Raw genomic sequence first — 9,636 nt, 5'->3', positions numbered from 1 at the left:
TTCACAGTGGACGAAAAAAAAAAACATACAAAGGTCAGCGGAGCAAGTTCAAAAATTGCTTCATTTTGTAACACCCACTAGGTTTTTTGGGGATTTTTTTAAAAATCTATCATCGAGGAATGAGCGTGTAGATCGTAAGAGAAACCCTCGCAAATGGAGGTTTAACAAACGAAAGCCACCTTGCCTCAGTTGGCAACATCTATATTTTGGGACGTTTTCTCAACTTCCCCCACTTTTTGTTCTCAATTAAAATTGGGAAATTTAAGATGTCGGAGTTAAGGGAAAACCTCAACAAAGTTTAACGGACTAAAGGTGTTTTCTAAATGCATCCCCTGAGTCCACGTTGACAAAACCCGAAAACGTGGCCGCCACATGACCTTGAGTGAGTCCGCGAGTGGGATCATGTGACTGATTAAATCAGAACGAGATTTTGTTCCGCCAGGTGCATTTGGTACGTTGCTACAGGAATGTTATCATAAAAAAAAGCTTAACAGGTCTGAAAAAAATTTAATAAAAATAAAATAGAGGAAAAAGTGAAGTGATTTTGTTTTCGTCAAATATACACAAACAGTCGAAAAATACAAAACAGAAATTGCCAAATAGATAAAACGAGACAGAATATACAAATGCGATCATATGCGCAGGATAAGTTATCTTTACGGGTGTATAGTGGATCAATTATGAATTATATCTGAATTGGGCAGGTGGAGTGGATGCAGGGAAACGTCACCAGCTATTATTTGGTGGAAATGGAATTTTTGATGGAAAATGGCAAAAAAAACCTTTGACAGAAAAAAGCAACAACCCCCCTCCGTGCCGGGCCCTGAAGCCCCACCCAGCCCCAGATGCTAGGAGGTGCGAGGGCTGGGCTGGACGTGGACGCCATGCTCTAAAACCATTAGTCTCTCCGCTGCGTTACCGCTTTAAATCATGTGCTACTCCACGCCGCTCGGCGGGCCGGGGAGGGGTTTTTTTTGTGCAAAAGCAAGCAAACGATGTGATGATGACAAAAGCTGAAAGGAAAGCTGAAAAACGATGAAGCGTGCGGCTGTGGGCCGGCGCCGGGGAGCTGTGGTGCCCTCTGTCGAGAGGCGACGCGCTGCACCGCGAGTGGCAGTTCACGTCAGATCACCGCGTGGGTGGTGGCGGCGGCGGCTGTGGTGCTGGGCGGGGGTGGTGTGCGACATGTGCTGACATCATGGAGCCGTGTTAGCACAATTATTCCCCCCCCCCCCCCCCCACAGAGAAAACAAAGGTGCAACCGTTTAACCCGGCAAACAGCCGGAGGAACTTTTTTTGTCTTTCTGCAGCTACTTTGTGTGCGTTTTTTTTTTGGTTTGTTTTTTTACTTCCCCTCAGCTGCTTTTATTTGCTGTTGAAAGCCGCGGAATCGAGGGAATTGCACGGTATGGAAATCCAACGCTTGGCCCGCGTTGGGTGGGTTACAACTACAAGTCCCAGAATTCCGTCTGAAACTGCATTTGTGTTATTTCAGCAGCAGGGTTTTTCCCCCTCGTCTGAGACAACACGCACTCTCTCTTCCCCAAAGTGTTGCTTCTTCTCATCCATAGATTTTTGGGGTTTTTTTGGGGGGGTTTTTCTTGGTCATTTGCAGTAGTGGAGTACATCTTTGCATATCTTACGTGAATGTTCATCCATATTGACGGTTTCCTGGCCACAACTATCGACGCTGCTTTACCGAATTCACCACGGCTGTCTTTAACTTCTTGCACACGCACCACTGATTCTTGCACTCTTGCCGGAAAAGGCGGACCCCGCCACCAACAATGGGAACGGCATAAATAGGAGCACATACTGAATGTGAATACATTGAACGGGCGTTTTGCATGAAGTGCAAGCCAAGGGAAAGTTTAAAATCTGGGGTCCTTTGAAACAGAGTAACTTCACGGTTCCCCACTTTAAAATGCGTGAACACCGGCCCCACGCGGCTCAACGGCCACGATCTCTTTTGTGGCTCCCTCAAACATCTTTACGTTCCGACGGGAAAGGCGGCGGGCCCCGCCAACCCCCGCACAGGGGGGGTTTTAACACAACACGCGACAGAATAATCTCATGGATTACCACTTTAATCACTTAAAGCCTGATAAGCGCTGATTGGCTGCTTTTGAAAGCACGTAACATAACGTGCCAAAATGTCAACTGGGACACCGTGTCGCATGCGATTCCAAAATGGTCCAAACAAACGCACTCCCACGGTTGATCAGACTGCAGGCTGCAGGTTTGACATCCTGGACTTTTTGGGCTTTTCCTCGCAAACCAAAGACGGGCCTTTGTCGGCGGGGCCCAGGCTGCCGGGCGTCTGGCGCTGAGGGGGCCCGCTCGGCCTGGGACGCACAGGCTCCTTCGGGGTTTGAGCGCCAGCAGCTGTCCCAACACCCGGGATGCGTGGAAAACCAAAACAAAACACCGACGTCCGTCCAGACTCACGGACGACCGCGGGGTCACAAGAGAGTCGACGGCCGGCAAGATGGACGGCGCACGCCCGGTCGCCGGTGAAAGTTCATCATTTTAACATTTTTACTGTTATTTGTTTTAAATTCTCAAGCTCTGGTGTTGGAGAGGTGGTTCGGAGCGCCGGGGGAAACCTCCGTTACAGCTCTCAAACCATTAGTTGTGTATTATAAGATAACCATGATGGTGGGATTCACTGCCTTTGTGTACATTTACTTTTTTGTCAATCCAATTTGTTGGGTGCAATTTTTTTGTGTGGAAATAGAGTTTGGGACATCATGGAGGAATGCTGTCATGTATTATTGTTGTTGTGTGAGGAAAAAGGCAAAAATAGATCTGAGCACATTTCATAAAAAAATCGTATTCATTTTATCAAATGCGTTTTGCTTCTTTGGTTATTATCACCGCAATTCGCCTGCTTGTGCACTTTGAATTGCATGTTATGTATGAAAGGTGTTAAATAAAGTGTATTATTATTAGTTGTAGTAGCACTATTGTTGGTATTATTAGTAGTAGAAGTAATAGTAGTAGTACTATTGTTAGTATTATTATTATTATTATTAGTAGTAGTAGTAGTAGTAGTAGTAGTAGTAGTAGTGTAAGTAGTATTGTTATTATTATTATTATTGTGATTATTATAATTATTATTATTATTATTATATAATTGATCATTAACGAATAATTCAACATATGCAAACACAAGTTATTGCAAAGTCTTCCTAGAAATAACAACAATACTACCCCGGTATGTTATAATGTATGACTTAAAGAGCGTTTCCCTGCTTTCTGCGGAAAGGGACAGGGAGGGTGAAGGGTTAATCTGTGGCTGTGGAAACCTGATGCTGATTAGGTTTGTGGAATGCCACGGACAGACGTTCTGCCCCAGAAGCCTCCGGAGCGGGTCAGTGCTGGAGTAATGCGTGGGTCTGGTGCCTTTTGTTTTTTAAGGGGTTTTTTTTGTTTGTTTTTTTAACTCATCGCTGACATCCAGAAAGACGCTCTGAAAGACCCTGGAGGGAAAGGTAACCCGCTCTCAACACCAAGCCCCGAGGTCTTCACGGAGGTTTTTTTTCGTGGTGGTCGCAGAAAATGTCACTGTTGCACTGGAGCAAAACTTCATTGTTCTCACATTTATTTCCCCATCAGGTCAAAATGTTCCATGTCTTTCGTCCCATTTGACTGTTTTTGTGTCTGTCTTTCAACCCCGCTGCAGTGAGAGCACCAGGACTCGGGATGGGTTTCTCCAGAGCCGTGGTGGTGCTGGTGGTCCTGGTGGTCTGGTCCTCCGTGCAGGACGGGGTGCGGGGCTCCGCAGAGCCCTGCTGGGGGACGCATTGCCCCGGCGGCGGCGGCGGCGGCGGCGGGCACACCGGAGACCCGAGACCGTGCACCGGGGCGCACTGTCCGGGCGGCAGGTCCTCCAGACCCGCGCGGCACTCCAACCCCGCGGCGCAGGGAGGGAGAGCGGCGGTCCACGACCAGAGGAACCCGAGGGAGGCTGCGCGGAGCCGGGGGAGCGGAGGGTCCGAGGGGCCGGTCCCCGCCAACGACACCCGGGACTGCAGAGGGATCGAGTGCAAACTGCCGCCGAGGATACGTCTGCAGCCGCGGCCGAAGCCCTGCGTGCCGGGGGGAGAGGGGTGTCTGGCCGGGTCCGGTCCGGACGATGCGGACCGGAACCCGGTGCGTCTGCAGGACCGAGCCGCGCAGTTCCTGGGAGACTTCCCCGAGTTTGGATACCCTTCATCCGAACTGGGGGGCGCGCCCCTGGGTGTCCAGCTCACATGTGACATCAAACCAGGTCTGTAGTAACAATTACAAATAATAATAACAATAATATTTATAATAATTATAATTAATACAAATAATTAATAATAATAATAATAACTCTATTATTATTATTATTATTATTATTTTCATCATCATAGGCTAGTAACAGTAGTATTGTAGCATATTTACTTATATATTTTTGATTCTATGTGTATATAGAGTATATTTTAATTATATTTTATTCTATTTGTTTACTGAGCTTTGTGCACCATTGCATGTATTTATGTTCTATTCATGTTATCTATCTATCTATCTATCTATCTATCTATCTATCTATCTTGCATCCTCTGTTCTTTCTCTCTCTCACTCATCTAGCTATCTGTCCCCCTCACAAGAAGTATTTCTTCTCTCGCTCCCTCCCCCTCTTTCACTCTCTCTTTCTCCTCCTCCAACTCTCTTTCCTATACTCTTTATTTATCCATCTGTCTGTCTGTCTAAATAAAAAATTAATGCAAGACTGTTGATACACATACTAATGCAACACGGTGACAGTGACAGCCTCAAAACGTAATGATGTTCCTAACATCATTCCCACAAAAGCCTTGGGGTACTACCCAGCTTCCCTCCTCACACCCGCTATCAGCAGCTTAATCTCATATCAGAGCGAGGCTTACTGACCTTCAGCTCAATATGATGTCTGCACGGCCATGTGAATTCTCACTGTGGAGCAGCTGATCTGGAAAGAAATGTCTCGGAGTGAACGGCTCAGAAAATGTGTCGTGCTTTGAAGCTGTGCTACACCAAGGGAACTCTCAGTGCCTTTTTCACAGCTGGCGACGAGGCAGCCATCACTGGTTGTATTCACACTGTGACTGCATTATCACTTTGCACAATCTAACACAGCCATAGTCATTTATTATTGTTTACGAGTAATGTAATGAATTCCAAGTCTTTCATATTTTTAATATTATCGATTCCAATGTGCCGCCCTTTTTCCTACAGGAGAGAATGAGGTCCCTTCAGAAGATGCCCTCATCCTCCACCTCCAGCTGGCAAAGGGGCAGGAGAAGCTGGTGGAGGCGCTGCGTGCCCAGCAGGAGGTCATCCGCAGCCTGCAGCAGAAGCTTTTTGAACAGCAGGAGGCGCTGCTGTCCCAGCAGCGTGAGATACTGGCGCAGCAGCAGCGCATGTACGAGCAGATGGACGTTGTGAAGGCCCAGTACGGCCTGCTGTCCGACACCGTCAAGCAGGTGTCCTTCCAGGGCCTGCAGGGGGAGCTGCAGAGCTACTTTGAGAGCCACCTCGCGGGGCTTCAGAGCCAGGCCCGCAGCCACCTGCAGAAGTCCTACGCCGTCCACAAAATGGACGTGGACGCCAAGGTGATGGACGTCGTCGGGGAGGCCCATCTCCCGCGGCCTCTGCTGGGCTGTCCTTCCACCTGCGGGGCGGACGAGTTCTGTGATTTCCAGAAGGATCCGGCCCGGTGTGAGAGGTGCACCATGTGTCCCCCCGGGTTCTTCTTGATCTCTCAGTGCTCTCCCAACGCTGACAGGATGTGCCAGGTAGTGGAGTCTCACACAATACATCGGCACCAGTGTTTGGTCTCAACTTGTCTTTTCTATGTTCACTGACGTGTGGATCGGTCGAGTCACGTACGTGTCCATATGTGTGAACTGCAGGACAGAGACGAATGCCTTGAACTACCAACGATTTGTGGAGAACGGGTGAAGTGCCTTAACACTCCAGGTGAGTTGAACAGCACACATTTTCTTATTCACAGCTTATTATGATTCTAGTCTTGGACAATTGGGAAACAAACTAGTATGAAATAGAGGAATTTCTCCTCTCCTGAGATCTATTTGACCCCATCTGTCTCCCTCACTTAACATGTGGTCTCGTGCTTCGTGACAGGAGGGTTCAGATGTCTGGGCGTTTCGGAGAGGGAAGCCATTGGAGGCTTGTGCGGCAAAGACTATTTCTATAACCAGGAGCTGCAGGAGTGCCAGGCTTGCTCCGACTGCGACGGCGAAGCACCCTCCATCACCTGCACCGCCCTCAGCGATGCTGTCTGTGGCCCCCTTTCAGAGAGCCGTCTCTCCGAGGCATGGGGTGCCAATGTTTTCGTCCCCCCAGCCAGAGCCCCTGGGAGCCACATCTTCCCGGGCCTCCAGCTCAACATCCGCAGCAAAGAGAGCACCAATCTGCTGACCTCAGAGGCCGGGCGGTTGACCTTGCAGCAGCACGGCCTGGTGTGGCTCGACCATAACTTCGCTCTGAAGCACAGCTGCAGGAACTTCCTCCAGGCCGGCATGCGGCTCAACGGGAGCCAGGAGGAAGAGGGTCGGGACCTCAGTGGCGTTCGCATCGAGCAGCCAGACGGAAAGTACTTCCAAGGCGTGAGCGTGAGCACTGGGGTGGAGGTGGAGCCTAACCACACCTTGACCCTGCTGCTGAAGAGCCCCAACCAACACTGCAACCAGAGCAAGGACCTCCATGTCTACGACCTCAACAGCCCTTCCTTTAGTCTGCTGTGGTTGTCCCACGACACGGGGGCCGTGGCCATGACCGCCCATATGTCCATGGCGGCGCACTACCAGACCAGCTACCGCCCTACCTTCCGCATGGCCTCCGTCTCTGACCCGTACATGGTCAGCCTGACCCACGACAGCCGCGGGGTGCGCTTCACCGAGAGAGGCGTGGTGAAGTTCGTCCTCCAGCAGGCCCTGTACTCCATGGGCCACACCTGCGTGCGAGAGGGGTTCTCCCTGATTGCCTACGTCAACCGCAACGGCACCGCCCTGGAGGTGATGCGGGCGTTCAAGACGGGCGTCAACTACAGGGACACCTCCATCACGCTGTCCGGCGCGGTGAGGGTGGACGTGGAAGACACGCTGAGCTTTGAGATCGTCACTCCGTCCCAGTGCAACATGCGCTACTTTGGTGACAACACCGGAATCAGCATGCTGAGCCTCATCTGGATTCCCTCGGCTGTGTCTTCAGCCCTGACCGCCACCGTGTCAAGGACCGGTCTGCCCTCGGGCGCCGTCCGGAACAAGCCCCTCTTGTTCCGGCAGACCGGCCCGGACTCACCGCAAGTCCACCTGGAACCGAACGGCCGGAAGAACTTTATATTCCGCGAAAAGGGGACCGTGAACGTTGCCCTCAACCTGAAGTTGATCCACTCTTGCAACGTGGTGAAGATCACTCTCCACCGAGCGGGAGGCGCTGGCGAGGGCGGGCGGGCGGGTCCCGTGGCCCAGCAGGTGTCCGGACACATGCCCGATGGAAGTGAGTGGACCAGCGTAGGGCTAAGGACCTCCTTTGAGGTCCAGAATGGTACCGCCCTCCATGCCACCCTGGACTGCGTCCGTGGTCGAGTTAATCAGATCACCGGCGAGGGAGGCACCAACATTTCCATCCTCTGGGTGGCGCTTTGAGAGAAGGGTGCTCTCCTCAGGATCGCCAGGCGCTTTGCTCAAGGTTTTTGCACAGAAGGGAATTGCGGAGCAGATTCTACAATTTACCAAATGGAAGCAGCTTTTCTTGTTGACAGAAAATGTCTCATTAGTCTCGTTTTAAATATTTTGTCATTTATTGTCAAATACGTGTTCATTTGTTTTCGTGATTTTACCTTTTATTGCTTGTATACGCCTTCTGGGTATGAAATGTCTTTTCTAAAGTACTGCCTCGCAATGAGTACTTCGGCTGGTTGAGTAGTGACCAATTCCACTGAATAAGTGGGTGTGTGTTTGTGTGTGTGTGTGTGTGTGTGTTTTATATCTGCTCGAAGGTAGTTTGTGTACATACAGCGCTGTGGTTGTTTTTGCATGCTGGTATGAATCGTTCCACGGGGTTATATCCTACTTTGCCTGCACATACTTTTAAGTATACATGTATTGAACACGATGTTTAATAGACCTTGAGGTGCTTTGGAGAAAGTTTTCATAAAACAGTGACAGACTCATGTGGTGTAGCCAACATCCTGAGCAGAGATTTTGACATTTGATTACTTTTTTTTTATGATAACTTATTTAAATTTTCTATATTGTCTGTGCTTTTTAAATCTTCACTATCATATATCGATTTTGTTTAACACGTACCCAGATAGGAGAAAGACATAAGAAGGCGTGTATTCTGTATAGCCTGACACGTATAGAATAGATATTGGGATTCAAACAGGCCTCCGTCACGTGTTTATTTGCACAAGCATGGTTTAACACAGGATTAAAAGTGTAAACAGAGTATGCTGTGATTCCTCCCGCCCCGAAAGAGCTGTCGGCCTATAAGACGGCCGCCCGGCTGTGCCCGTGCACGGCGGTGCATGGACGTGCACGGGCACGGCCGTCCTAATTGCCTTTGTGTGTTTTCTATCGGCGGAACAATCATCCGTAATGAAGTGTTTCAGGAACTTGGCAGCGGAGCTGCCTGGGACATTCTGGAGCTGCATTCACACTTTGTCAGGCTCGGAGGGGAGTTTAGGGTTTTTTATTTTCGTAGGGGGCGGGTGGGGTGGGGTGGGGTGGAGTGGAGTGGAGTGGGGTGGAGTGGGGTTGGGGGGACTCTGAACTGAAAGTCCTGTAAAACTTAAATAGTCTTTAACCCCTTGAAATAAAATGAAAATCTCATATAATAATTATAATAATGAAAATAAAATCTATCTGTCTGTCTGTGTCTGCCTGCTTGCCTATCTATCTATCCATCTATCTATCTATCTACCTGTCTACCTATCCTGTCTGTCTGTCTATCTAGCTGTCTGCCTGATTGCCTATCTATCTATGTCTGTCTGTCTGTCTGTCTGTCTGTCTGTCTATCTGTCTGTCTGTCTGTCTGTCTATCTGTCTGCCTGCCTATCTATCTACCTGTCTACCTGTCTGTCTATCTATCTATCTGTCCTGTCTGTCTCTCTGTCTGTCTGTCTGCCTCTCTGTCTGTCAGTCTGTCTCTCTATCTATCCATCATAAGGGGAATTAGGATTCCACTGCAGAGGCTTGGTAGATGCAGTATTTTGATTCTGCGTTTTACTGAATGTTCCTCCGTTCTCTCCCAGCGAGACGTGCACCACACACAGGCTGGCTCCAGGAACCCCACCCGAGCTCCACCGCCCCACCCGTCACGTGAAGCTCAGTCCTACGTGTCTGAGCCGGACGGCCTCGCGATGCACTCACCTGTCATGACCGGCGCGGTTCCACTTCCAGCGGAACGTACTTTCCACCGTATAAAAGGGGGGGGAAAGTTGAACATTCAGACGTTACTCATTCCATTAAATCCCAAACACGGCCGAGCTATGTGAACGCAGCCCGCTCCAGCTGGGCCCCGGCCAGATCTGCAGCCCCTACACCGGGAACGCCACAGAGACTATGGCCGTTTCTCAATACCAAGTACGCGAAGTCCGGA

General features: G+C 49.8%; 1 protein-coding gene across 1 annotated transcript; it reads left to right on the top strand.

Moving 5' to 3' along the window:
• The first annotated feature begins 3,356 nt into the window (after positions 1–3,356).
• nell3 (NELL (neural EGFL like) family member 3) lies at positions 3,357–8,484 on the top strand. The gene is made up of 5 exons (XM_080020241.1): positions 3,357–3,494; positions 3,686–4,273; positions 5,245–5,804; positions 5,922–5,988; positions 6,154–8,484. Exons 2-5 carry the CDS (start codon positions 3,706–3,708, stop codon positions 7,677–7,679), a joined length of 2,721 nt encoding a protein of 906 aa, XP_079876367.1. The 5' UTR covers positions 3,357–3,494; positions 3,686–3,705; the 3' UTR covers positions 7,680–8,484.
• Positions 8,485–9,636: the final 1,152 nt, after the last annotated feature.

This window comes from Zeus faber (genome assembly GCF_960531495.2).
Source record: "Zeus faber genome assembly, chromosome: 19".
NCBI classification, from domain to species: domain Eukaryota; kingdom Metazoa; phylum Chordata; class Actinopteri; order Zeiformes; family Zeidae; genus Zeus; species Zeus faber.
Note: the sequence above shows the minus strand (reverse complement) of the source record. Positions and strands in the feature narration are given on the sequence as shown.

Bases quoted from the DNA above. Each gene is read 5' to 3' on its own strand.
- nell3 (XM_080020241.1), top strand. From the start codon at position 3,706: ATGGGTTTCTCCAGAGCCGTGGTGGTGCTGGTGGTCCTGGTGGTCTGG. The intron at 4,274-5,244 runs GTCTGTAGTAAC...TTTTTCCTACAG, and splicing joins CACATGTGACATCAAACCAG to GAGAGAATGAGGTCCCTTCA. The intron at 5,989-6,153 runs GTGAGTTGAACA...GCTTCGTGACAG, and splicing joins GAAGTGCCTTAACACTCCAG to GAGGGTTCAGATGTCTGGGC.